This window comes from Canis lupus, chromosome 9, assembly GCF_011100685.1.
Source record: "Canis lupus familiaris isolate Mischka breed German Shepherd chromosome 9, alternate assembly UU_Cfam_GSD_1.0, whole genome shotgun sequence".
Classification (NCBI taxonomy): Eukaryota; Metazoa; Chordata; class Mammalia; order Carnivora; family Canidae; genus Canis; species Canis lupus.
Genome location: NC_049230.1, coordinates 5,279,679 through 5,306,057, shown reverse-complemented (window position 1 = coordinate 5,306,057; position 26,379 = coordinate 5,279,679). Strand labels below are relative to the sequence as shown.

The window sequence follows — 26,379 nt, the reverse complement described above, 5'->3', positions numbered from 1 at the left end:
GCACTGGGTCTTGCTAAGGGAAACTCGTACTGCTGGTTTGGTTTCTTTTTACTGCAGGGTAGGCTGTCTTCCAGGGCCAGTGTAAGAGGATGAATCCACTCAAGGAAAAAGCTCAGAAACCCAACACAGGCGGCGGGGATGTGATGCATGATAAACTGCGTTTGCATGGAAGTTGTCCATAACCATGCTTTGGTAGGACTTAGAAAGCCATGAAGCTTCTCTCAGCGGCACTCCCTGCCTCTACTCCTCGGAAACTGGAGCTGAAGTCAGATCCGTCACCTAACTCCTTGCAGGCCCAGGAACCACAGCGCAGATGAGAAGAGGGGAGTGAGAAAGAACAGCCACGGAGGGTCAGATCAGATTCTTATCGAGGGGGTTACAAGTGTCCTATAGGCACTCCTGGTGCAGCTCAGCTAAAGCTTGAGTGTGGGCTAAAGTCCACCACAGGCCAGTGATTCAATGACTTCATTTACAGCGACACATTTATTCCTGAGCTAATTGCTTGTTTATTTAAGTGATAACTGCTATCCTCATTAGGGCGCTTCAAAGACTGTGTTGCGCCCGCCTACTAATAAACAGAGATACTACCTACTGTTGTGGTTCTCACAGTACTGTTGGAAGCCCTAGATCTTTTTTATGCACCATGAGGTGTAGATTTATTATATTGCTTAGTTGTATACTGTTATCTTTTATTTATTTTTAATTTTTTTTACTGTTATCTTTTATATTCCAAGATGAAATCCATGTATAAAATCTGTCTGGCAATTTCCTTAGCTTTCTCTCTGCTCTTCCCATCTCTTGGTCCTGCTTCTAAAAATCACTCTCCGGGGATTCCTGGGTGGCTCAGCAGTTTAGCGTCTGCCTTCGGCCCAGGTCATAATCCTGGAGGCCCCAGGATCGAGTCCCACCCACACGGGCTCCCTGGATGGAGCCTGCTTCTCCCACTGCCTTTCTCTGTGTGTGTGTCTCTAATGAATAAATAAAATCTTAGAAAAAAAATTCACTCTCAGGTTAACTTTCCTGGTATGTCACTCCCTTGCCCATATATACCTTCAGTGGCTCCCTATAACTTTGAACAAGACAAGTGTTTTACCCCTGAGGTATTTCCAGCCTCTGCTTCTCATGTAACCTGTTGTACCCTGAATGCAGCTATCATTCCTACTCATGTGTTTGCTCAAGGAAAACCCTTCCATTTGTGCCATTCCTGTCTGCAGGGGTGAATCCCCTCAGCTGAAATCTAACCTTCTTCACGAAGCTGCCCCTGAGAATCCTGGCCCACTGTTGACTCTTCTTTCTTAGAAGTCCTATTGCATGAATAAATTTCTGTATAACTTGTTTGACACTTACATACAGGACAAGGTTCAAACCCCAGCTCTTCTATTATTGTCTGTGTGCCCTGGGAAAGTTCTTCAATTTCCCTGAGCCTCAGAACGCCTGGGGGGGCTCAGGTCATGATCTCAGGCTCCTGGGATCGAGTTCCACATCAGGCTCCTCTTGGGGAGCCTGCTTCTCCCTCTGTCTTTGTCTCTGTCTCTCTCTGTGTCTCTCATGAATAAATAAATAAAAACTAAAAAACAACAACAACAACAACAAAAACCCTCCCTGATCCTTACTTGTCTATAAATGACATGAGAATAGCAAAGCACCGTTTGAACTTAGACAAGGCATAGAAAGCCCTAGCACAGTTCCAGATATACAGCAGGTGCTCAATAAATGCTAGCTTTTTTTAATTAAAAATTTTTTTTGTTCTGAAGTGGTTGAATTTCCAAGGTGATTTTTATGTCAGAATTCCAGGATTTCGGGCAGCTCGGGTGACTCAGTGGTTTGGCGCCGCCTTCGGTCTGGGGCCTGATCCCGGACACCCGGGATCGAGTCCTGTGTCGGACTCCCTGCATAGAGCCTGCTTCCCTCTGCCTGTGTCTCTGCCTCTCTCTCTGTCTCTCATGAATAAATAAAAAATCTTAAAAAAAAAAAAAAAGAATTCCAGGATTTCGTATGATAAAACCCTATTGGCTAGAGGCAGAGCCCAGAAGTTGGATCCTCTGAGATAGCATCTTTCCATACCCACTGGAATTCAAAATGCCAGAAACACAGTCTACCTATCACGTTTGTGGTAGCTACTAGATGGCCAGAGAAAAGGCCAGGTTTTTTTCCTCCCCAAAATGCAACAGCTTCAGTCCCTGCACTCAAAGGGACTGGCACCCCTAAATGGCCCTCTAGCTCCTAAGACTTAGATCAGTCTTCTGTGGACTGGGGGAGAAGGGTGTATCTGTGAGTCGCTATTGTTAACTTTTCACTTATAAGTCATTTGCTAACTAGAGAGAAAGCTCATTGGGGTTGGGGCCTGGTCTCTAAAGCTGATTGTTCAGGACTTTTGCCAGCCAATTGTTAAACTGTTGGTAGCTTGAAATTGGCCATAATGAGACTATTTAAACCACAGAAACCATCAAGTGCTGCCCATCAGGGCTTTACCCACTCTCTGAGCCAGTTTACCTGCCACTCCTGATCTTTGGTTTCTTTGAATTCCTGCCTCCCACCCCACCCTAGCCAACCAAAGGTCTGGATACATCATTTCCCATATGTAAGTGCCTATGGCTATTGAGATATATATATATAAAGAATAATGATTTTTTAAAGATTCTTTTTTAATTTTTAAAGAGTCTCTAAAGTCTCTACACCCAGTGTAGGGCTCAAACTCACAACCTCGAGATCAAGAGTTGCATACTCTACCGACTGAGCCAGCCAGGTGCCCCAAAGAATAACCATTTTTTAAAAAGATTTTTATTTATATATTTGAGAGAGAGAGAGAGAGAGAGAGAGAGCACATGGATGTGTGCACAGGAGGAGGGGCACAGGGGGGAAGGAGAGAGATTGAGTTTCAAGCAGGCTCCCCACCGAGCATGAAGCCAATGCAAAGCTCCATCTCAGGACCCCAGATCATGACCTGAGCTAGAACCAAGAGTTGGCCGCTCAACCGACTGAGCCACCCAGGCACCCCAAGAAGAATCATTTTTGAGTAATCACTCCATCTAAGCACTTCTGAATCAATTATCTCATTTAATCTTTAAAACAACCCTAAGAGATAGGCATTGTTATTGTTCTCATTTCCTGGATGGGGAAACCGAAGCTCCCTCAACTAGGTATAGGGAGCAGGAACTTGCCTGAGGTTACTCTGAGTCCCAAGCCCCCCTGAACAGTTCTGTCTGCTGTGGCTCCAGTAGTAAAGGGCAAAGCATGGAGATGTCCCTCCAGCCCCACCTCCGCCTTGCCTCCCTCCATGTTTAATCTGTCTTCCTTAGCCTACCCACTTCCTTCTACATCATCTTCTTATCTGAATTAGGACCATTTGTTGACAAGCTCTTTGATGCTCTGCATCCTCTTGTCTACAGAAATCCTTTTTGGCCTTAACTTCTCTCCAAGAGCTCTGGCAGATGAATAACCTACCTTCCTATAAACTCTAAATATATGCCCTGGGCTTTGTAACTGCCTTGGGGCCTAGACAGACGCCCTGTCTCCTGGAGCAGGCCCTTCTGATGAGTGGGCTCCATACAAAGTCTGCTCAGTGGGGCAGCCCTGCCTTGGGGCTCCCAGAAGGCAGGATACAGGATTTTCTCTGACTGTCCTCAGGCCCCAGGGCCATGCTAGGCATGGGCGCCGCTGGCGATGAGGCACATTCTGGTGGTTTCCCAATTCTGTTGTGTACAACCCGGTGCTCTCGTTCTCAGTAAATACTTCCTTCCTCTTCACGCAGAACGCTGCCCTGTGTTTATTTCTAGCCCCCGTGCTTGGTCAAAAAAAATGATCTGTGTGGCTTGGGCTTTTGGGGTCAGGAAATAGCACACATCCCAAGGCGCCCTGTGTTTCTGAAGGAGAAGGGCACCCATCACTGCCAAACTTGCAGAAAAAAAAAAAAAAGATGAGGAACTTTATTTTAACCAAACGCATCTCTTCCAGGACTCGCCCTGACTTCCTGTGTTCCTGAAAATTCCTGAAACCTCAAACGGTATCTCATCAGAAACTCCAGGCCTCTCCAGCATTGCCCTATGCCCTGCTGAGTCCTATGCCAAGTAAATTCCCTCTGCACTTCTGGGATTTAGAGATAAGCAGGTAAAAATAGGCTCATTGTCACTGCCCCACAGCCTGGGACTTAGTTGGTTAATATTGTCATTGATACCCTGGTCTCCTCTTTTTCTTGCTTCCTCCTGGGTTAGGAGAGGCCGTGTGATTCTTCTGGACAAGGAACCGTGAACAGAGATGTGTTACTTGTGGGCTAAAGCACATAATTGCCAAGGCTCGACTCTTCAGCACTCTCTTGCCTTCTGGCATGTTCCCCAAAGTACAAAGAACAGACAGGAAACCTTTCAGCCTTTGTGATCCATACTGCAATAACTCAGCTCTGTTGTAGCACAAAAGCAGTCAGAGATAATACATAAACAAATAGGGTAATTGTGTTCCAATAAAACTTTATTTATAAAAACAGGCAGCCACCCAAGGGCTAGAGTTTACCAACTGGCAGCTAAAGATCGTGGAAACTCCCACAGTCTGGGTCATCACGTCATTGCCCAGAGGGCAGTTCTTCTTGAGAGTCACCAAACTGCAGCAAACTTCGTATTGGTGAGAAGTAAGAATTTAGGACTGTACTTACCCGAACATAACTTCTCCTGACCTGATTAATTTGAGGAGTTGCTGCACCAGCTTCAGAAAGCATGTGGCATTTGGGGGGGATTAAGGAAAGGATACTAACCACCCCCTCCTACCCCACTGCCCAGAGGAGATCCGCTCTAACCCTTGCCTGAGCTTAGTGTCCCCCCCACCTCATCACCTCCCAACAGATGCCTTAAACATTCCTTGCTATGAACTTGCTTTCAAAGTAACTCTGAAAAAACAAACAAACAACAACAACAACAAAAAAAACAAAGTAACTCTGGGCTTTGGTTCTCACTGTTCCCTCTTCTGAAAATTCCTTTCATTCTCCTTTTTATCTACTTCAATCCTTGCCAGCTTTACTTCTTCCTCCTCCAAGCAACCTTCCTGACTATCTCCTTACCACCTATGATTGCTAGTTTGGACCAGAGTTGCTGTCTGGGCTCATGGAAAAGAGAACAAGAGAGCCAGCCCTGTTTGCAAGAGAGACCCATGTTGGTAAGGGCAGCTCCACGGAGCCCACCCAGCAGAGTTACTGGAGAGAGGGATGGGGCACAGAAGGGGTGAGCCACCTACGCAAAGGTGCATTGTTTGGAGATATATATGTACAGAAGTACATGTCAAAGAAAAGCAAAGGAATGATTAATGCAAATTTGAAGATAGTGAGTCTGGGGAGAAAGGGAGGTATGTTTTTGGGGAGGCTCATGTGAGAGCTTTCAAAGGTACTAGCCTTGGACATCTTAAGTTCTATGTTGGGTACGTGGGTGATTGCTCATTGCTCCTCAAACCATGCATAGGTTATACACAAACTCTTGGTGTGTATGTATTTCTCAAAAAAAAAAAAAGCAAAAAACAAAAAACAAAAAAAAACACCCAAAACAAAAAAAAAGGGTGGGTCAGGTAAGAAGGCTGCCCCAGACAGAACCTGAAGTCAGCAGCTGCCACAGCAACGGACCTTCTGTGTTTTGAACGCAAGGGTGAGGCCACAGAGGCCCAGCTCCATGCCAGTCAATTCCTAGACCATCGAAAGTGGCCAGGAGCCTGAGTCCCAGTGGACAATCGAAGGCCCCTGAGAAGAACCTTCCTTAGAAAGTTGCCTCTCAAAAAAAAAAAAAAAAAAAAGAAAGTTGCCTCTCTACCCTGCCTTTCTCTCCCCTTGGGCGAAGACCCAGCCTCTGGCATCCCTTCGAAAGTTTCTCAGACTCACCTACCATGAGACACACCTGGCAATCAGAGACAGGGCCACCTTATCACCAGGCTGACAAAGGACAGAGAGTACAGGCCACCAGCGCTGCTTATAGGAAATGCCATTAACTGTGTTGGGAGTGGTATGGCCTTTGTCCCTTGGGGGACATGTGATATTTGGTGAAAATGGAGCTGGTATAAACCAGCATGAACTCATCACTTGTGAAATGGCTTTGACCTTCTTGCTGCTTCCCACAACACAGACACCCTTTTCTGTCTCTTTAGTAACACTGAGGGAGAAGAGAAGATAAGGTGGATTCCAGGGGGGAGGCAGGGAGAGAAAGTAGAACATGATATTTAAGAGCACCAGCTTTGGGTGCAAACACACGTACCTGAGTTCAGAGCTCAGCTCCACCTTGAGCTAGCCAAGTGCCCTTGAGCAAGTCACTGACCCTCTCTGACCCTGCTTTTCTCACTTCCTAATTGGGGATATGCACAGTCCCCACCTCACGAGGTTGTTGTATTATATAAGATAATTCAAGCAAAGGATTTAGCACAGAGCTGAGTTCATAGTACATTCTCAATAGACATAAATCTCAATTATCACAGAGGGGAACTGGGATTTGCCTGGAGTAGAGGAAGCACTCCTGCACTAGCCCCCATTCTCTTTAAGGAGAAAGACTAGAAAAAAATTAATGCTCCGAAGCAGCAAGGTGCATCTAACCCACTATTTAGTAGAAATAGCATCCATTTTCACTGGAAAGTAGTAGCACAAAACAGGTTGCGTTAAGCAAACAAAAGCTAGCAGTAGCATTGGAAGTCCAACTGGGGAAGGGAGCCATCCACCTGCCAGCACCTGAGCCCCCCTTCCTGGGCCTGGACCTTCCAGCCTCAGCCAACTGCCCCCTGGGCATCCATCCCACCCTCCCTCGCCTTCCCCCAACTTCTTTCCCCTTCTCCTGGCCACTTGTCCCTTTGTCCTAGCAACTTGAAGCAGCAGTAGGGAAACAAATATGAAGCTATCGAGACAGCAGGTGGCCCCATCCCCCATGGAGGCCTCACTCATTTTCAAGGAGCCCCACTGCAAACCCCAGGGGCCTCGATTGCCCGTGTGTGGAAAAGGTAACGACTCCAGCACAAAGGAAGGCGGTGTGCTGTGGGTAACCTCGAGGTTCTGGAACTAGACTCAGCCAACACCTCACCCCGCCACTTGGTACTGTGACCTCGGGGAGGCTCCTCCCCACCAGTGTGCCTTCGCCGCCTGGCTTGTGAAACGGGACTCTGGATTGTTGTGAAGACTGAAATGAGTTCAGTGACATTAAACTCTTAGAAAGGTGCCTGGCTCACAGGAAGTGCTTGGTGGGCGGTGGTGGTTTGTTGTGGTCCAGCTATTGTCGCCTGTCTCAGCAACCCACTCTTCTACTTACATGCACAAGATCTTTGGGAACCGCCAGAGGAAACCCTGGTGAAGAGACTCTCTCTTCCAGGTGCTGCCTCATGGCTCATTCTGTAGCTCAGGCCATTGATGGCACGAAGATTTTCTTCCTTCTGAGGCTACTACTGTTTTACTTGTTCTTAATGGGCATGTTTTTATTGCTCTGTTTTACCTGCTGCACATTGTGCTCTCAGATTAAAATAATGATACCTTCAGTTAATAATACCTCGTGCTGGGAGAGTTGCTTTCATCCCAGCAGCTCAAAGCCCTCTACAAACATGACCTCATTCATTCTCTCTGCGCTCCCAGGACAGGGACACTCCTATGTAAGCTGGCCTGAGAAGGGAAGCCCTACCCCCATTCATCTCCAACCAGATTCTCAGAAGCCAAAGTATGGACTGAGCATTTCCACCTCCGGCGGCCACAAATCAGAGACAGAACTGTTGCTCTCCTTCTCTCTCTGCCTAGAGTGACCTTAGGCCCACAGAACCAGAGTCCCTCTGTCTTGGGGTTCTTGTCCTCCACACCTTGCCCAGGTGCCCACAGCTGTGATAATGATACCTGCAAATGGTAAACATTAAAGAAATCTTCAGAATAAACCATCTTGATAGCCAGGGGGAGGAAAAGGTTTGGCAATTTTGGCATTTTCAGGATGCTTGTCTTTCTGGAGAATTTCTTAATTAAGACCCAAGGGCTCCCGAAAGCTAAAATGCCTCTGCCCAGGTAAATCCTACTACTCATGGTCCTGGCATGTTTGCCACCTGTATGTACTTGTGAGAACCGGAGCCCCACGATGACAGTACTTCCTTGTTCTGGGGCTGCTTGTGGCCTGAGCTCCCCAGCAATACAGGCTGCTGGCTGCTCACTTTTGTTTTCACCTTGCAATTACTGGAAGGGAAGGGCTGCAAGCTGTGCTCAGCTCTCCAGCCACACTCGGGTCTCAGCCCACGTGCATGTACTTCATTAAGGCAAGAGAAACAGTCAAAAAGCTGACTCCTTCCTCTTCAAAATAAACAAACAAAGAAGCAAGCAAACAAACAAAAGGACTAACTAAATGAGATAAGCTCATTACAAAGCCTGAGGCTGTTTTTCATCAGTACAGAAACGTTGGGTGTAGTTTCTCTTATTTACATTTTATTTTTTATTGTCTCAGAGACTTAATTCACTCTAGGCAAAATCAAAATAGAACCATGGCTTGCTATCTTTTAGCCTCTTTATTTGGCAGACCCTTAGGTAATTTAAATATACTGTGTGATTGGTATTTCAGATCCAAAACTAAGTTTTTCAGAAACCAATTCTAATGCTGAGTTCCTAGTAATATTTACCTTCCTGACCTCTGTACTTCTTCCTCAGTCGGCTTAAACTCCTAGCTCTTTCTCCACCCCCACAATTCCCAAACAAAGCCCAGAAAGTCAAATCGTTGGGGTTTTTTTTTTTTTTTTAAAGATTTTATTTTTAAATGATCTCTACACCAAGATGGGGCTCGAACTCACAACCTCAACATCAGGAGTCACAGGCTTTTCCTACTGAGCCAGCCAGGCGCCCCCCGAAGGTCACTTCCTTATCCAGAAGATGGAAGCTCAAGAGCATATAAACAAATCTTGTTTTTAAATGGCTGGGGTTTGAGAGCCAATGAGAGCAAAGTTTTTGGTCTGAAAACCAGAAAGAGACTGGCCTGTGGGGATGGTAGTGATCAAGAGGAGGTAGAAAGCGGGTAGCTTTTATTTCTATAACAGGCTGAAAAAGTGTGTGTGTGGGGGGAGAGATGCTTGAAAGTTTAAAAAAAATAAACAATTTTGAGACTCGAGCAGCTGCAAACTCTCTGTTTTCTATTTTGATCATTCTGCTTCTCGAGATGACCACATCTTTCAGAGGAAATGAGTCAAAGCCACTCTGTCTTGCTTTTCCAGCTGAGCATGTTCAGTTTCAATGAAGTAATGAATGAACTTGGCCGCACCACCCCCAAGCCTACAACAGCAAACACAGGGCGCTCGGCCAATCAGCAGACACTCAAGGTTTTCAAGTTGAGTTCAAACGGGCGCACGGCGGGCCAATCAGCGCGCGCGGCCCCGCCCCAAACTCCCGGGCCTGGCCAATCACGAGCCAGGACGAGCCAAAACACAGCGGCCGGCCAATGCGGGGCCGCCCCACGGCGCCGGCCTCCGCCAATGGGCGCGGCCGGGCGAAAAGAGAAACAGTGCGGGCCGCAGGCCGCAGGATTCGAATCGAACGTCCGCACCGGAGCCGGGCGCAGGCCGAGCGGCGCGGGCCAATCAGCGGCGGCGGCTCGCGGCCCCCGAACGTTGGGACACCGGCCCCGCCCCGCGCCGTTGTTTGTGGTGTCGGCGGCCGCGGGAGCCGGACCGGGACACTCGCCGGGCGGGCGGGCGGCGGCGGGGCTCCGGGGCTCCGGGGGCGGCGAGCGCGAGCCGAGGGCGGCCGGCCTCCCGCGGCCGCCGAGCCGGGATCGCGCGGCGGCCGGAGCCATGTCGGTGAACATGGACGAGCTGCGGCACCAGGTCATGATCAACCAGTTCGTGCTGGCCGCGGGCTGCGCGGCCGACCAGGCGAAGCAGCTGCTGCAGGCGGCCCACTGGCAGTTCGAGGTGCGCGCTGGCCGGGCCCCGGGGGCGCGGGGGCGCGGGGGCGGGCGGGGGCGGGGGGGGGCGCGGGGCTTCTATTTCTGCCTCCCGGCGGGGCGTTCGGCGGCCGCGCGGGGGGGCGGGGGCGGCGCGGAGGGCCCTGCGGGCGGGACCCCCCAGCACGCACCCCAACGCCGCGCGGCCCGGGGGGACCTCGGGAGGGGGGGGAGGCAGGGAGGGGGCCGCCCGGCCCGGCCCCGTTAACCGCCGCCCCGCCGCCGTGTGTGTCCGCAGACCGCCCTGAGCACGTTTTTCCAAGAAACCAACATTCCCAACGGCCACCACCACCACCAGATGGTAAGTGGGGCCGGGGGCCGGGGGCGCGGGGCGCTGTCAGCCGCCGGCGGTGACAGCCATGTTGCCGGGGAGCGCCGCGCCGCGATGTAAACAAAGAGCCAAAATGTCTTCCAGGAAAGAGCGGCTCCGGGGCCGCCGGCTCGCCGGGCTGGGTGGCCCTGCCTCCCGGGCGGCCGGACCCGCGACCTGGGGCGGGCGGGGGGGCCGGCGCCCCGGAGTGCGGAGGGGGCTCGGATGCGACCCGTCGCCTGGGGCACCTGGGAAGCCCAGGGACGGGCCCCGGGGTGTCCGTTTGCGGGGAGCCCCCTCTTGCCCCCGGGGCGGTAGCTCCCCCCCCCCCCCCCCCCCCGCAGCGCTGCAGGGAACAGGAAAGGGCCAAATCCACCCTGGCTCCGGGCGCGGGGCTCTACCCAGAGAGGTACGTTCACTCTTTCCTGTTGTTGGGAAAGGGACGTGCCCTGAGCGCGGAGGACGGTCGGACTGTGACAAGATCAGGACGGGAATTTGCATGTGATCCCAGGAGGTGAAGACCCTGTAAAGTACGGGGAAACCGAGCGCCTCAGGTCCCGATTTGCTCTCCGCGGCCCCCCTCGGCCTGAGCCTTTGCCCTCCCGTTCAGTGGGGTGTCCTGCCTTCCAGGGGCAGGGGACATCGCTTTGCTTTGGAGGCTTGAATGCCTTCCCCTCCCCTCCCCACCCCCCCTAGTTACCTATTAGCCCTGCTGGGGGAGGAGGGACTGGCCTGGGCCATAGGGATTGTAAGACATTATTCCCCAGGAGATCTGTTGTGGCTTTTGGAGTGCATTTTTGGCATTTTTAACACTTAATGTCCTTGCCCATGCCTCCCTTCCCAGAGCTGCTGCCCTTCCTGGAGGAGCTGCAAATGGTCGCTCTGCTCTGTCTTGTCCTTGGTGCCCTGTTTTCACCTAGTTGCAAAGGACAGGTGGAAGGGTCTGTCTTGACCTTTTAACCGGCTTTTTGCTCCCAGTGGCTCATGCTGTGTACAAATCAAAAGACAAAAACGCATTGGAATACAATGGGAGAATTGTGGGGGCTCCGGGGCCATGGCGGCTAAGGCCAGGTTCCTTAAACCAACAGGGGTCATCTCTAGGAGACCCTCCTCTGTACCTGACGGTGGGAAAGCTCTGGCTCCCACCTTGCACTAGAGCCTGGGAGCACCCTGCCCCCCCCTCAAAAGGGCCTTGAGGTTTGCTCCACCAATTTCTGGCCATTTGAAAAAGCCCAGGGGCTTCCAGCTCAGCCATTCTGTGATGCCATGAACGGGGAGGCTGACTCGGGGGGGAGCTGGGATGACTGGCCCCTTTAGACCTTGTTCCTTCTCTGCAAATCCCAGGGGAGTATAGTCAGAGTGTCTCTCTCTCAATCTCAATCTCTCCCTCTCTCTCCCCCTGCCCCACATTTTTTTTAACTTTTGAAATTTAAGTCCTCTCTATTCTCCACATGGGGCTGGAACTCTGGACCCCAAGATGAAGAGTCAAGAGTCGCTTGCTCTCAACTGAGCCAGCCAGGAACCCAGGGATTATAATCTCTTAAAACTTCCCTCAAGGCAGGTTTTGTAACAGGCATTATAATCGGTGTATCCATCAATACACCGCATAGAATGCTGTTCCTGCCCTAAAGGAGTCTGTAATTTTTTTGAGAGAGAATCAATCAAAGGAAAAAGTTTAAAGCAGGAACAGTAATGGCATAATAGCAATCGCAGAAGTGACCCAGGGCACGAGTAGCTGAGAAATGGTTGTCCCGTAAACTCCTGGACATTCACAGTGGGAGGCATCCCAGTGAGGGGTGCTCCGGTTTTAACTGGGGAGCACTGAGAAGAGGAACAAGGCACTGGATTGGAAGCAACGTGCCCTGGACACACTGGGTGTGCTTGAGGACTGGAAAGCTCTATCCATAGTTGTTAGAAGCAAGGAACTAGAGGGGCTTTGCAAACATCGGGTCCAAACCCCCTGCTATTACCAAAGTAGAGAGAACCTCGGAGAGGCTAAGGAACTTGCCCGAGCCCACACAGCCAGGTGGGCACAGGATGCTCCTGGTCCAGGCGGGCCAGGCCATTCTCTGCAGCAGGGTGGTTGTTGAGACAGGCCTCACTGGCTCGGTCCACTGGGGAAGTCACGATGCTGTGATGCAATTGGCCTCTACCCCCACCCCCCATTCATTGTTTCCTGCTGCCGAGAAGTCAGCCCTGGGGTGGGGGGCGGGGAACAGCGAAGGGAGGAGGGAAGTGGTCTGGGTGGGGCCAGGCCTGCTGGGACTCCTGTGGCCGCCCCTGAGGAAGACAATGGTGGAGCTCCGTAGCTGCTGATAGGGTGCTGGCCCAGTTAGCAGGACAGACTCGCCTCCCTCCCCATTTCTGGCTGGGATTTAACTGCAGAGCTGTTAAAAGCTCCCTCTGCGAGGTGAAGAGCCCTAGAATCTTGCTCCCCCAGCCCGGTGCCTGGGGGAGGGGCTGGTGTTGCTAAAATTAGGAGAAATTCAAAGAAGGACTCCCGTGGCTTCCTGGGAAAGGGAGAAGCTGCTGTGAGGTCAGAACCGGCTTTGTGTGGGCCCTGCTCTCTGCTGCCTCTTCCCCATGGTCCTGTGAGAGACTTCTGGGTGACACCCCTGGCCCCATCCAGAGAGGGCCAGTCACGGCGCAGCACCCTAACCCTGCCCTTGCAGCACCCTAACCCCACCCTTGACCTTCCGGGCCCGGGTCCCTGATCAGAAAGTGGGGGGAGGGACACTGGAGATTTTGGGGAGTTTCCCTCCCAGGGTAGTGGCAGAAAGCAGATGTTGGGGTGTCTGCAAGTACCCCCAGGAGGAGGGCTGAGAGGACCCAACAGGCTGAGCATCCCACCAACACAGCATGGGGGAGATGCTAGAGACACACAAACCCCAAATCCCTGGTTTTTGTCCTCGGGGAGCCCAGGAGCACAGAGCTGGGTAGAGAGTGAGGAGCTGGGGCCTGCAGCTCTGGGAGCCCCCACCGCCCCGGGAACCCGAGCCCAGGAATCCCATCCTCTTAGCCTGTAGTCTGCAGCGGGTGTGTTTTGGTCAGTGACTTGCACTCCGGGCCTCAGTTTCCTCACCTGTGCCCGGGCGTTGTGACAGGTGAGATCATGAAGACCCAGGCTCCAAGGCCTGCGGCCCGGTGCTGTGCGTGGAGCGAGCCCAGACGCTGAGACGGTGCAGCTCCTCCTCTGGCCGTCGCGGAGGAGGGAGACCCTGGGTCTGGCGGCCTTCCTGTGACCAACAACCTCGGAACATCTGAGGGCGGATTACTGAGGGAGCCAGCTGGTTTCTTCCCGGGCCGAGGCGCTAAGCGGTGGTGTCCTGGGCTGCTCTCTTGTCCTCACTTGAATCTGACACCCTGGCCTCTGGTTGGAATTAACCCTTTGCGGCAGACACTCCTCCGGGCATCCCTGCCCGGCATCCAGGAAGCTTTCTTTGGTTTTGATAAAAATCGTCAGGGTTTGTCCTTATATTTTGTTTGTGTTGGTTCAGGGTGAGAAGGGTCCGTTCAAGCTGCCCGCGCAACTGGGAACTGGGCCGGCGGGGGCTCTGCGGGTCCACCGGGCGCGGCTCAAAGCTGGGGTGGGGGTGAGCCGGAACCTTCCCGACACCTGTGTTCTCTCCCAGCAGATGTGCACTCCGAGCAACACACCTGCCACACCGCCCAACTTCCCCGACGCACTGGCCATGTTCTCCAAGCTTCGTGCCTCCGACGGCTTGCAGAGCAGCAACAGCCCTATGACGGCCGTGGCCTGCTCCCCCCCGGCAAACTTTAGCTCCTTCTGGGCCTCGTCCCCACCCAGCCACCAGGCTGCCTGGATCCCGCCCTCCTCCCCCACGGCCCACAGTTTCCACCACCTCCACCACCCGCAGCCCACGTGGCCCCCCGGGGCGCAGCAGGGGGGCTCGCAGCAGAAGGCCGTGGCTGCCATGGATGGCCAGAGATGAGACTGGGTGCTGCCAGGCGCTGGGCTGGAGCTGGCAGGCAGTCCAGGGCCGTGGGGACACAGGAGGGCCGGGGAGGGGGGGAGCTGGGGCGGGCGGGGGTTTCCTGAAGATCGCACTGGAAGATTTTATAAAAGAATTTTTGTGGGTGGGGGGGGATAGTAAACTTCCTGAGCCACTTGGGTCCTTCAGGAGTTTCTCTTCAGACAAGTTTTTTCTCTTTTTAATATATAACTATAATATATATGAATATATAAATATAACTAATGTATGTGAGAATGGGGTTGGCTGGCTGAGGCTTTGGGGTTGGCCAGGAAAGGCCAGAGCATCCCCTTGGGCCAGCACTCCTTCCACCCCTCATCCCAGGGCAGGTGCTTGGAAGCCAGGTGGGGGTGATCCTGTAGTCACGAGGTGTCTGCTGGCTGCCTCTCAGAGGTCACGCCTTCTGGAATCACAAGGACCCCCCAGGGTCCACTCCAGGGAGTCCCACGGCGGGGGCTCCAGCGCCCGGTGGAGCACCCTGTGGCTGGAGGTGTGGAGGCCTGGCCATCACGAGCTCTCCCCATCCGGACTCCTCAGCGGCCCTGCGGCTCCTTGTCTGTCCCGGTGCCTCCTGTCACCAGCCGGATGAGCGGGGCTGGTGCAGAACTAAAGAGCCTGCTTGGGTCAAAGGCTCCGGCTCTGCCTGGCGGGGGTTCTGATTCTCCACGGCCACCCTGCCTCTCCCACTGCGTCCCGCCCGCATGGATGACCAGAGTGGAGAGCTTGCCTTTGGATTGAGTTCCCAAATCAATCATCTCACCAGGGTGAAATTTTAATTTAAAAACTTAAAGAGACTTTTCTAACTACCCTAAGCTTGCGGTGCCTTTATTTGCCTTGAGAGGAAAAGTGCTCTCCTGGGGAACAGAGTTGGTGGGGCTCCCACTGTGTTGGGATTATGGGGGAGGGGATGGGCTTCCTTGCCACTGGCTGGTCTGGATGTTATGACGGGGTGTCCAGACCAGGGGGTTGATGGGACAGGCTGGGTCCAGCTGAGTATGGGCAGGAGAGGGGGTTCTGGGCCTGATAGATCTCTGTGATCCTCTCCCCATCTTGACCCTTGCTGTGTGGCCTGCCTCAGGCTGGCGTTTACCCCGGAGCCTTTGTCTTGTCTGCGGTGGGGGGGAGCCACTCCTTCATTTGGTGGCCCATGGCACCCCCCCTCCCCAAGCTGCCCCGCCTCCGACATCTTACAGCTGGGTCCATCCCTTCTGTTCCTGTCCTCTCTTGGGGGTAGCCTGTCCCTGAATGCATATTGAGTGGATGTGCCCATGAGGTCAGCCAAGGCTGTCCAGGATCCACAGAGACAGGGTGGGTCCCCAGAGAGACTGGCTGCCTTTCCCTTCCCACCTTCCCCACAGCCACCAGCCATTAGAACGGAGGCAGTGTTGGCAATTCCTGGCCCAATGGGGCCCTTTCTCAGGTGATCGCGCACTGCGGTGAGGAGGTGAAGCAGGAGGAGCCTGTGTGCTGGCTGGAGGGGGTGGTGGCTGGCCTCGTGGTTGGGATTCCTGCAGCCTCCTGCTGGGGAGGAGGGATGCTACCTTGCAGCCCCCCTGCCCCCCAAGACCTCTTCAACATGTGGGTGTGGGGGGCTTACCTTGCAGCTCCCCTGCTCCCCAAGACCTCTTCAACATGTGGGGGGGGGGCTTGTTTTTTCCCTCAGCAGCCAGAGCACCGTAAGGGACCCTACTCTGGGTTGGGCCTGGAGGTTCATACCCAGAAGGCTTGCTTCCCCGGTGCCCCCCAGCTGCCCTCAGCCCCTCTGCATGTGATGGCTTACTTTGAGCCTGGGTTAGTCCTTTCAGTTTTGTTTCCTGGTTGGAAACCCCTGGGGCACCTCCCGGCCTCCCCCCTCCGCCAGCCCACCTGTGTTTTCCCGGGCTGCTAGGGGAAGTCCCTGGAGGGGACGTGGGCGGCCACACTGGGACCACAACCTGGTGAGGGGTTGGGGGGCCTGGCCCAGGTGCAGGGATGGGGGTTGGCCTGGGCCGCTTGGGGAATGTCCTCCACTCCCTGTCCTTCCGAGGGCGTGGAGGGCTGGGCTGTCCTGCTCCTGCTCCTCCCTGCGAGCTGGTGAGTTTGGATTCGAGGCCAGGGACATGGAGGAGCCAGCAACCTGCTGACATTTCTCAGGCAGGGTGAGACAAGGGAGCCCGAGCAGGAGCAGCGGGCTGGACCTGGCTCTGGCCCCTGCTCGAGGAGCACAGGGCACGGGGTGTGAGGGGTGCCTGCCGGGCCCCCGGGGTTCCAGCTGCTCCCTCCTCTTGTCCAGCCAGAGCACTGGGTCATCGCCTGAACATGGAGGGATCTCAGCCTGTGGGGAAAGTAGGGGGAAGCCCCCCCCCCGCCGGGGAGCACCTGCCCTACCCCATGACACCCCCAGCCAACCCCACCCTCCTTTGCCCACATGGGACCGGGGAGAAACCCTTTCTGGGCAGTTTCCTGCCACACTTTCCTTTCCTGTGTGATTTGTCACCCTGTTCCCTCACACCTTAAAGCAGGCCTCTTGTGTCAGACACCCCTTTACCAAGTCAGGGAGATGGGGGCTGGGGATGGGGCCCCCATGGGAACAGACCTGAAGACAGGAAAGCTGCTTCTAGGGCACCAGAGGCCTCAGGGGGAAGGCTTTTCTCCCCTGTCCCTGGGGGTCCGGCTGGGCGCAGGGGCTGGACCCTTACAGTTTCCATACCTGCTGAGCCCAGCCCCCCGGCCTTGCTCTGTCCCCTCAAACCTGCCAAGACGTTTCGCACAAGGAACTTTGGATAGCAGGCAGCCCTCTTGCCTGTTTGGTGCTAGTGGACTGAGGGGGCTGGAGCAGGACAGAGGCTGGGCCTCGGGGCCACTGGGCAAGTGGCAGTCACCTGGCTAACCCCCCCTCAACACACACTTCTGCTCTACCTTCCTGGGGAGCGAGGAGCGGAGCCGGAACCGGCCTAGGCCCCGCAGCCCCTGATCAGCCCCTCTGCCTCTGCAGCAGCCACTCAAGGGTTAGCTGCAAACAGAAACCTTCCCAGGTGGCCGGTGGCACTGGTCCCCCAGGTCGTCGTGCCAGGAGCTGGGCACTGCCCGAGCCAGAAGCAGCCGAGCAGCAGGCGGCTGCCAGCCTCACCTTTGCCTCACGGGAGGGCTCAAGGCTGGACTCCATGAACCCCATCGTGTCTGGAACGTCCCAGTTGGCCAGGCCATCCTTTAGGCCGGCCCCCCAGATGGGAGGGCAGGGCCCCAGTCAGGGGGACAGCAGGAGAGAGCTGGCAGGTGTGAGAGCAGGTCCTGACCCCCCAAACCCCGCCAGCTCCCAGATCTGGGGCCTGGCCTCTGCTGCTTCTCCCGAAGCCCCAGCGCCCTTGGAGGACGTCTTTGTCTGTTTTGGGGGGGGCGGGGTCATGGTCTAACTCTCAGGCTACAAGTGCCACCTGTTCTCCAAGAGAAGGTCGGCCACCTGGACCTGGGGGTGGCCTGGCAGTGCCTGGCTGGCGGAGCCCCATCCCCTTCCGCTCCATCTCCCCCAGCCAAGACCAGACAACACTCGCCACCTCAAGCTTCTTCCTAAACATTTATTAGTAACTGGGCTCAATGAGCTGTGGACCGCGGCCCCCGGGTGGGCTCCTCGAGCCCCTCCCCAGGAGGCACATCCCTGTGCGTCTCCGGCCCCGCGGGCAGGTTGGCCATCTCGTTGGGGCTGGGCGGGTGGGCAACACTGGGCTGAGAGAGGTGCCCCTCGGAGGACACGGGCCTGTCTTTCTGCGGCTGAGAAGGAGCTGTGAGAGGGGCCGTGGGGGGCTCAGGTGGCTCTGCCCCAGCCCCCACGCCCACCGCAGCCCGCCAGGTCCTCCCCAGCTGCCCAAAGCCCAGGGGAGCGGGGCCCCCCAGGGCTCTGGTGGGCAGTGCAAGCCCTCACGCAAGCTCCCAAGCAGAGCTCCTTTCCAAGGCCTGGGAGTTAAAAATAATCAAGCCCCGTGTCAGTGGCCAGGAGCCTGCCTCTTTAGTAAGGTTTCCTCTCATAGTATAGGGACTACTGAGGCAGCGTGCCCACCCACAGGTGCAGGCATTTTCCTGAGACTGCCCTCTCTCCCTCTCCTGCTCCACCTGACAGTAGATAGTGGAGTGCCAGAGGGCAGGAAGGTGAGGACCCCCAAGAAAACAGTCACAGCCCCCACTGGATCGTCCATCCCAGCCTGCTACGCACTGTTGCCAGCACAGGTTCTGGAGGCAGGCAACTTAGGTCGGAACTCCACTGCTGCTGGCTTCCCAGCTGTGTGACCTTGGGCAAATACCTTAACTTCTCTGTGCCTCAGTTTTCTCAGCTGTAAGTGAGGCTCACAGTGGTCCCTACCTCGTAATGTTGGTATAAGGATTAAAATCAGTTCATATGTGTAAAGCTCCTGGCTGCTGAGAACCCTCATTTAAGGCGAGGTGCCCTGACCAGCACCATCACTTCGCTGCTTCTGCTTCCTCAGGGCACTCACTGAGTGCTGGAGATGGAGTGGGTGGGGAGGGCATCGGGGACAGGGCAGGGGGTGGCGCCCCTGGAGAGCGGGGAGACTTGCTCAGAGTCACTTGAAGCTGATCAGGTCTCCTGGCTCCAGGCCAATATCCCTCTCTGCCCTCCAGGTGTGGCTGGACCCCCGGGGCCCTTAGCCCCCAGACTTTCAACAGGATTCAGCCCCTCAGGGGAGAACAGGGCCTCGAGGGACCACCAGGCACCCTGCCCTTAGTCCCTCTCCTGGGAGATGGACCCAGTGACGACATAGAACCCCCAGCCCTGGCGCAGATCAAGAAGTCAGCAAAGATGCATATTTTCTCTTCTCCCTCCCATCTTGTCTCTCAGCTCCCTGGCGCTTCCTCTCTCCAGGGAAATAAGGGCACCGACCAGCCACGGGCAGGAAAGGGGGCTGGTGGGGCAAGGGGCAGAGGCCTGGGGCAGTGGTGAGACCTCCCGGGAGGCTGCTCCAGCCAAAGGGAAGCTACCTGAACTGCTGCCGGCCAGCATCTGAGCGCTCTGAGGCCGGGAGGGCAGCTGGCTGTTGTCGCTGAGGGACTGTTGCCGGTGCACGTGGGGCCGGGACTGCTTGGCCTTGTGCTTTGGCATCCCCGAGAAAGAGGCTGGCAGGGGAGAGTGAAGCAGAGGGTCAGGCTCGAGACCCCGAATGGGAGCTCTGGGGGGCCCCATGGGGATGGGGAGAGGGCTGCAGGGCAGTTGGCCACAGCCAGCCTCAGCTGGGGTCCTTCCCAGTCTGAACTACTGGATACGCCTCTCCTAAGCACCCCATTCGTTCTCATGTCCGTCCATCCATCTGCCCTCCCACCCACTCAGATATCCCCTGAGGACCTACACACATCAGCCCTGGGCCTGGTGCTGCACCGGTTGTGACGTGGGCTCCTGGTTCAGGAGGGGAGGCGACTAGACAGGTGCACATGGCTCTAAGACCAGGCAGGAAGGGACAAACAGGGCACCGCAGGTCTGGCTAACTGGGGGTGGCCTCAGGGGGGTGGCAAATTCACCCAGTGGCAGGGGGCTCAGGAGGGGCATTTTGAGTTTTGAAGGAGTAGGACTTGGCCCTGGTGGAGGAAACACAGGCTGAGGCAGGCAAGCCAGTGAGGCCGCATGAGAAGGAGGGTGGCGAGAAGGATGTGGCCGTGACATGCCCACTTATCCACTGAGGCTAGACGGCTGTCCCCAACCTGCAAACACTGACCTGGGGCATTCAAAGCCCTGAATGTTTGGAATCAGGGAGGTAGTTGGGGAAGAAGGCACCCAGGGCCCAGGAGCCCCATGGCCTTCTAGGAGCTGAACAGACTGCCAGGGACTCCTGAGCAAGACGCCGGAAGAGTCTCTGGGAAGCGTCTCTGGGCCACCCGGACACTCACTGTCTTTGCTCAGGATGCCCGGCAACCTTGTATCCATCCGTCCCTTGTAAATATGTCCATCCAGACCCAAGATATCCACTTCGTCATGCTGTGGAGGTGGGGGCACATCTGTTACTATGTGGCGCCTAGAGCTTGCCCTCCCGTCCTTCCTCCACGAGGGCCGGTGGGGGGGCCCTGAGTCATGCCCTCTCTTGACTCCCAAAACCAAATGGTGCTCAGAACCCTCCCCCAGGCTCCAGCAGCGCCAGGGTTGGAGGGAGGGCCCGTGGTGGGGGTGCTCGTGCTAGATGGGCAGGTGGCCAGGATGGCGTTCTTCCCAACAAAGTATAAGAACCAGAGGCTTTAACTGCAACTGTTTCAGCAGAGGACTGGTCACCTGCCCTTCTGGTGACTTGCATGGTTTTTCCAGAAGACTCAAGAATGTGGGGTCATGTCAGGGCCCTCTCTCTTCACTGCAGGCAGCACCCCCCACCTTCATGGCGATCTGGACCTCCTCGGTGGGGTACAGGCCCTGGGACGGGTGCTGCAGGCGGTTGCGGCGGTAGGGGTAGGTGAGCGTGTGGCTGCCCCCGCAGCGCCGAGGCACGCTCGAGTACGTGTAGTCAGCCGTTTCTGGCACCCTGAGGGGAGGATGTTGTTCAGAGAGGATGGCTGGGGTGACCTGGGACACACCTGCGGTGGGGGGCCGGCCAGCCAGGGATGGGGCAGCTGTCTCGGGGGGTCTCTGCGAGCCGGGGCCGGAGCAAGGGGGAGGAGCAAGTGAAGGAGTGGGCAGAGGAACCACCCTGCGGACCATCCTGAAGACCACCAACACCCTCCTTCGCCCCTGCCCCTCCTTTGTCTCTCTTTCACACGGACACACACGCGCTCTCTCTCCCCCTGCCTCCCTCTTTGGCAGGCCTTTCCCCAGGGGTGGATGAGACATTCACAGGGCTGTGGGTGGAGGGAAGCTGAGCCCCAAGGCCAGGGGCCCAGTCTGTGTGGTCCTACCGTTTGTAGCAGGGGGAGCTCAGACACTGTGCCTGCAGCAGCTCACGGATCATCTGGCTGCTGGCCTTGACCGAGCCTCCAAAGTGGATCTGCACCTTCTCTATGTCCATCAGCATCTTGGAGTGCATGGTGCGCAGGCGCCCCACGCTCCGCTCCAGGTGCGCCAGGTCGCCCCGAGGGAAGGGAGCACTGCCCAGCTTTAGGCTGTGGGGCGCAGGTAGACAGAGGGGTAATGTGGCCACACCAGCCTGAGCCCGCACGCAGACCCTGGCCCACTCCACCCCTTTATCTGTGTCTATTTAAACAGGACCGTGGGTGGGCAGGAGCCCTTCCCATAGCACCCAGAGGGACCACAGATGGGGCAGTGCAGAAGCACCAAATGGGGAGAAGCCCTGTGCACCTAGTCTTGCCCACCTGGAACCCCGAGGGCTCCAAAACACAGTTTGAAACCATCCTTACTGCTGAACCCCCATCCTTGAGAGATGGAAGTGCAGAGGGGAGGGGGGCAGGAGCCCGACGGGGAGGACCTTCTCCCCGCACAGTCACTGACCCCACTCTCCAGCTGGCTGATGTCAGACCACCCCTTCCTCCCATGCTGGGGTTGCTGAGACTGCTGAAGCATCTAGGGGCTGTGAGGAGGTAAACAGGAGCTCCCCCAGACAGCCAGCACCCTCGGCAATGTCCCACCAGGACCCCCAGCAGGGACTCAAAGGCAGGTGACTACTAAGTCTTCGTGCTACCTCCTCCTGGGAAACACTGGGCGTGGGGGGCTAGCCCAGAAATCACTCCCCGCCCCCCACTGCCCAGCCAGGAGGAGGAGCCCTCCACACTGTCCCTCCCCTGCAAAGCCCTGCACAGGACCCTGCTGCCCCGTACCTGCGGCTCTGCTGCCGGACCTGCTCCAGTTCAAAGATGGTGTAGGGGCGGATGGAACGGTGCCCAGGCAGGCCCGGGCCCACGGGCATCACAGGGATAATTCTGGGCGGGGACAGAGAGAAGAGGAGGGTTGGAGAGTGAGACACAGCATTCCCAAATCCAGCACTCCACAGTCCGCGTGCCGGAGGCGGCTTCCCGTCCAGGCGGTGGCGGAGGGAAGGACGGATGGAGGGCCAGCAGGCAGCCCGTGGGAGAGGCGACAAGGAAGGACACTGCTGGAGGCAGGTAGGGAATGGGGGAGATACAGCCCTGCTGTGCGCCCCCCCTCCGCCTTGTGGCCACCAGCTGGGGCTGGCCAGGTGTGGGCACTCACTGTCCGGTCACAGGCGTCTCCAGGGGACGGTCACAGGAGAGGCAGTGGAAATGTGCCAAGAGCTGCCTGTGAGGAGTGGGACGGACAGGGTGAGCGCCCTGCCCAGGGGGTCTGCCCAGAGGCGGGAGAGGTGGAGAGCACGGAAGGCCCTGGCCCTCGGGGGGCCGGGCGGCTGGGAGCTCAGCTCACCAGGGTGGCGGGCCCCACGCTAGCGGGGGCAGACCTGGGCCCTGGGCCCTGGGAGCACCCTGGCTCCTGCGCCCCGGCTTCGGGGCACCCACCCAGCACCTCCCTACCGCGTCCTGACCCCAAGCCAGCGGGGTTGCAGAGGGCCCCCGACGGCTGCCCTGCGTGAGCCTCGGGGGCCCCCTGGCGGCCAGTAGTGGAAATCCCGGGGTGCCCGCCCGCGGCGCCGCGGCCCCCCAGGAGCACAGCGACCCCGGGAGCACGGCCCTCCGCGCCCTGGGAGGGACCGGCCTGCGCTGCAGGAGCTTGCCGAGCTCCCGGGGTCTGTCACTCCAGCTGGGGGACGGTCCAGGGGGCTCAGCCATCGCCCCGGGGCCCACCGGGCGCCAGGGTCCCCCAGGCCCCGCCGGAGGCCGAGCCCCACCTGCGCATGGCCGCCGCCTCGTCTGCCTGGTAGAGCGGGGAGCGCTCTTTGAGCTGCCGCCGCAGGGCCTGCCAGCGATCCTCCAGCGACCGCTTCACCGGGTCCAGCTCCAGGCGGTCCAGCTGCGGGGCGGGGGCGGGGCCGCGACCGTGAGCCCGGGCGGGGGTGGGGGGCGCGCGGGGGCACCCGGGGAAGCGCCGCCGGCCGCCCCCACCTTGCTGTCCATCTCCGCCAGCAGCTTGTCCAGCATTTTCTGCCAGTCCTGCTCCTGCCCGCTCATCTTGGCCACCAGCTCCTGCATCATGTGGTTCAGCTGCTCCGTGGTGGCATCGAACTGGACGCGGCTCACTTTGGCCGCCAGGGCGCTCTTATCAGCTTTCTGCCCGGAAAGAGAGGAGGGGGGCCCCCCAGATGGGAGGGAGCCGTGGAGGGACCCCCAGATGGAGGGGGGCCCCAGATGGGAGGGAGCCGTGGAGGGGGCCCCCCAGATGGGAGGGAGCCGTGGAGGGACCCCAGATGGGAAGGAACCGTGGAGGACCCCCAGATGGAGGGGCCCCCAGATGGGAAGGAGCCGTGGAGGGGGCTCCCCAGATGGCAGGGAGCCGTGGAGGGGGCCCCCCAGATGGGAGGGAGCCGTGGAGGGACCCCCAGATGGAGGGGGGCCCCAGATGGGAGGGAGCCGTGGAGGGACCCCATTGCTCTGATATGTCAACCCCAGACACTGAGCTCCCCCATGGGCTCCCCTCCACTCCTGGCCTTCCAAAGAATGACCAGAGAGACCCCGTGGGACACAGGGTGGCTCTTCTGGGCCTGGCCCTTTACCACATCAATCTCCATTTCCAGGTGCTCCCTATTGGCCTTTTCTTTCTCTAGCTTCTCTAGACTGTGGTACAGCACCTGGGAGGCAGGGGGAGCAGAGGATGAGGAGCAGGGGAGTAAAGGCCCGGCCCCGCAGCTGCTGCCTGTGTGGGCCCCTCACGTCAATGTCTTTCTGCTTCTGCCGATGGTCTTCGATGAGGTTGCTGGTGGTGATGTTGAGCTTCTCGCAGTCGCCCTGCACCTGCAGGATGGCACTCTGGACGTGGCCCAGCAGCTCTTCGTCCTGTGGCAGAGGGCACAAAGGCAGGCTCCCTGGACCGCACTGCTGGGACTGGGACTGGGCCGCACTGCTGTCCTGATAAATCAGTCCTTAAAACATCACCTAGAGGCCCCTGGGGGTTCAGTAGGTGAAGCGTCTGCCTTTGGCTCAGGTCATGACCCCAGGATTCTGGGATCGAGCCCCACATTGGGCTCCTTGCTCAGTGGAGCAAGAACCTGCTTCTCCCTCTCCCTCTGCCCCTGCTCACGTCCTCTCTCTCTCTCTCTTTCTCTCTTTTTCCCTTGCTCAAATAAATAAATAAAACCTTAAAAAAAAATCACCCAGCAGGTAAGCCAACTTTGGCCCCCATTCTGGCTCACCACAATTCCCCCTGACAGTGAGGAGGCTCTCTGCTCTATGTGTCCACCCAACGGGATGTGAACTTCAGTGTCCACCTCCCCATGGTGTAGCTCTGAGGACCTGGCCCGCCAGTGGGGGTGACCAGAAGAGGCCATCGAGGCTCCAGAATGGTGAGGGACCCTGTGGCTACTGAGAGCTGGGATGTGGGCTATCGCCTCCCCACCTGCCCTGGGCTGGATCTCAACTCGAGTCCAAGAGGCCGGACTCAGGGACTTGTGACTCTCCCTGCCCCCACCTCCCCCAGCAAGCCTGCCCTTTGGTGGGGAATCAAGAAGGGGGTTGGAAGGCTGGCGCGAAGGGGAGTCAATGAACCCTAAAGCTCTGCCGGTCCCCCCCGAGGCCCATGGATGCACTGCTCCACCACTCAGCCAGCCATGACATCCCACCTGCATGGAGCCAGCTCTTCCCCATAGTCTCCTGTCCCCAGAGCTAGCTCTATTGCTGCCCCTGCTGTGACCCAGGGAAAGGACCAGGGACTTTTCTACCATGGAAAGCTCTATGAGCCACTCTCTGCTCTGTGGGCCTCTGGGCTGTGGCTCCCCACTGAGGGGCACATGTGGCCACACCAGGAGGGAGGCCAGCGGGAATCACCTGGCTCTGGAGCTTGGCTTTCTTGGAGGGCCGGGAGGCAGCCAGATTGTTGACCATGTCCTGGAGCTGCTCGTAGCGCTGCACCAGCGTGCTGACCTGATGGCTCAGGTCCAGGCTGCAGGCTGGGCAGGTGGCCTCAGGGTCAATCTGGCCAGGTACCAAGGTCGCCAAGGTCTTGGAAGGAGCCATGCTCATGGACAGCAGCGTGGAAGACGAGGCCAGCATGCTCTCGATGATCGTCCTGAGCTTGTCCAGCTGGGTGTGGGCAAGAAGGCAGGGGCAGGGCAGTGAGTGAGACATGGCCACGTTCTGTCCACACTGTAATTCGGGGAGTTGCTGCATCCCTTAGCACCTCACAGAACGTGGGGCATGGAGGAGGTGCCCAGTGCCTGGCCGTTAGTGAACAGTTTTCAGGGAGTAGAGCCTTGATGCTGAATAAAACCCTTGCAGGATGGAGGTTTCCAGACCTTTCTCCAGCTAGCTCATTTATTCAGCATGAGGATACGTCTCTAGCTAAACCCTAGAGTGGTGACGTCGGCTGGACAGCTCACAGACAGAGGAGCCTGACGACACTCAGACACAGCTCCAGGCCCTGGGGACGGGCGGGGTGGGCTCACACATGCGCTGTCCTCACCCAGCAGGTGAGTAACAGGAAGTCAGTGGGATGGGTGCTACTTCCGTTACTCTCACGCTCTCACGCTCTGGGTGATAATGGATGCCTTCCGTTGGCTCTCCTGCCCTCTTCTGTTTCCCACAATCCTGAGGGGGTCACCACAAATGACTGATCCCAGGGTCGGCACCCGGTTTAGGGGCAGCCAGTCCCACAGCCGTGTGACCTCTCGCGTGGCTCAGAGAGGGGCTGGGCCAACCGAAGCCCCTCTCTTGGAAGTGTGTGACGCGGCAGGGCCTGGGCAGCCACTGTGGGCCACGCGTGAGAGGAAAGGAAAGCTGGCAAGGAGCGCGGCGGAAGGGAGACAAGGAGGTGCTGGAGAGAGGTGGGTAAGGACAGGGACACAGACGGACAGGTGTGCGTGGAACCAGACACGGAAAGACAGACAAGGGGCGGCCCCGGCCAGACTGTGCCCTTGGCCTGGAAGTTCCCCTTTTCCAGCCTGCATTCCCCTACCTATGCACTTTCAACCAAGCTCCCTTTGGCTTGAGCTCAGTGAGACTCCAGCTTGCTCCCAGAAGAGCCCCTAGGAGCATGTCAGAGGGCCCTGGGATGAAAAGGATAGATTAGTTCTCTCTAGAAGAGAGGAAGTTGCCTCCACAGACTATGGGCGTTGCAGTGGAGTTGGGAAGAATACGTAGGAGCCCCAGGCAAGAGCGTCCCAGCAAGAGGAGCGGCACGGGAATGCAGCAGTGTGCT

The 26,379-nt window shown here is 57.0% G+C and overlaps 2 protein-coding genes across 8 annotated transcripts in view; one reads left to right on the top strand and one right to left on the bottom strand.

Annotated features, from left to right (window-relative positions):
- The first annotated feature begins 9,682 nt into the window (after window positions 1–9,682).
- On the top strand, window positions 9,683–15,016 carry UBALD2 (UBA like domain containing 2). Of its 2 annotated transcripts, none has more exons than XM_038546526.1 (3): window positions 9,683–9,870; window positions 10,141–10,203; window positions 13,848–15,016. In XM_038546526.1, the coding sequence occupies exons 1-3, from the start codon at window positions 9,751–9,753 to the stop codon at window positions 14,163–14,165; spliced, it is 501 nt and encodes a 166-aa protein (XP_038402454.1). In that variant the 5' UTR covers window positions 9,683–9,750; the 3' UTR covers window positions 14,166–15,016. The 2 variants fall into 2 exon arrangements, with proteins under 2 accessions (XP_038402454.1, XP_038402453.1); XM_038546525.1 differs by having other exon boundaries at window positions 13,845–15,016.
- Window positions 15,017–17,744: 2,728 nt separating this feature from the next.
- The window catches only part of QRICH2 (glutamine rich 2), a 34,086-nt gene continuing 25,451 nt past the window's right edge, over window positions 17,745–26,379 (bottom strand). For 5 of the 6 annotated variants that reach the window (XM_038546519.1, XM_038546523.1, XM_038546522.1 and 2 more), the window contains 12 exons: window positions 25,011–25,265; window positions 23,901–24,023; window positions 23,744–23,818; window positions 23,136–23,300; window positions 22,922–23,043; window positions 22,312–22,377; window positions 21,939–22,040; window positions 21,063–21,266; window positions 20,545–20,692; window positions 20,073–20,160; window positions 19,173–19,307; window positions 17,745–17,962 (listed from right to left, as the gene is read on the bottom strand). In XM_038546519.1, the coding sequence (XP_038402447.1) occupies window positions 17,775–17,962; window positions 19,173–19,307; window positions 20,073–20,160; window positions 20,545–20,692; window positions 21,063–21,266; window positions 21,939–22,040; window positions 22,312–22,377; window positions 22,922–23,043; window positions 23,136–23,300; window positions 23,744–23,818; window positions 23,901–24,023; window positions 25,011–25,265 (1,671 nt within the window). In that variant the 3' untranslated portion in view covers window positions 17,745–17,774. Of the gene's footprint in view, window positions 17,963–19,172; window positions 19,308–20,072; window positions 20,161–20,448; window positions 20,693–21,062; window positions 21,267–21,938; window positions 22,041–22,311; window positions 22,378–22,921; window positions 23,044–23,135; window positions 23,301–23,743; window positions 23,819–23,900; window positions 24,024–25,010; window positions 25,266–26,379 lie in introns of those variants that run through there. The other variant, XR_005364192.1, reaches the window with a different exon arrangement.

Excerpts from the sequence above, each read along its gene's own strand:
- UBALD2 (XM_038546525.1), top strand. The coding sequence starts at position 9,751 with ATGTCGGTGAACATGGACGAGCTGCGGCACCAGGTCATGATCAACCAG. Across the intron at positions 9,871-10,140 it reads CGGCCCACTGGCAGTTCGAG|ACCGCCCTGAGCACGTTTTT; the intron begins GTGCGCGCTGGC and ends GTGTGTCCGCAG. Across the intron at positions 10,204-13,844 it reads GCCACCACCACCACCAGATG|CAGATGTGCACTCCGAGCAA; the intron begins GTAAGTGGGGCC and ends GTTCTCTCCCAG.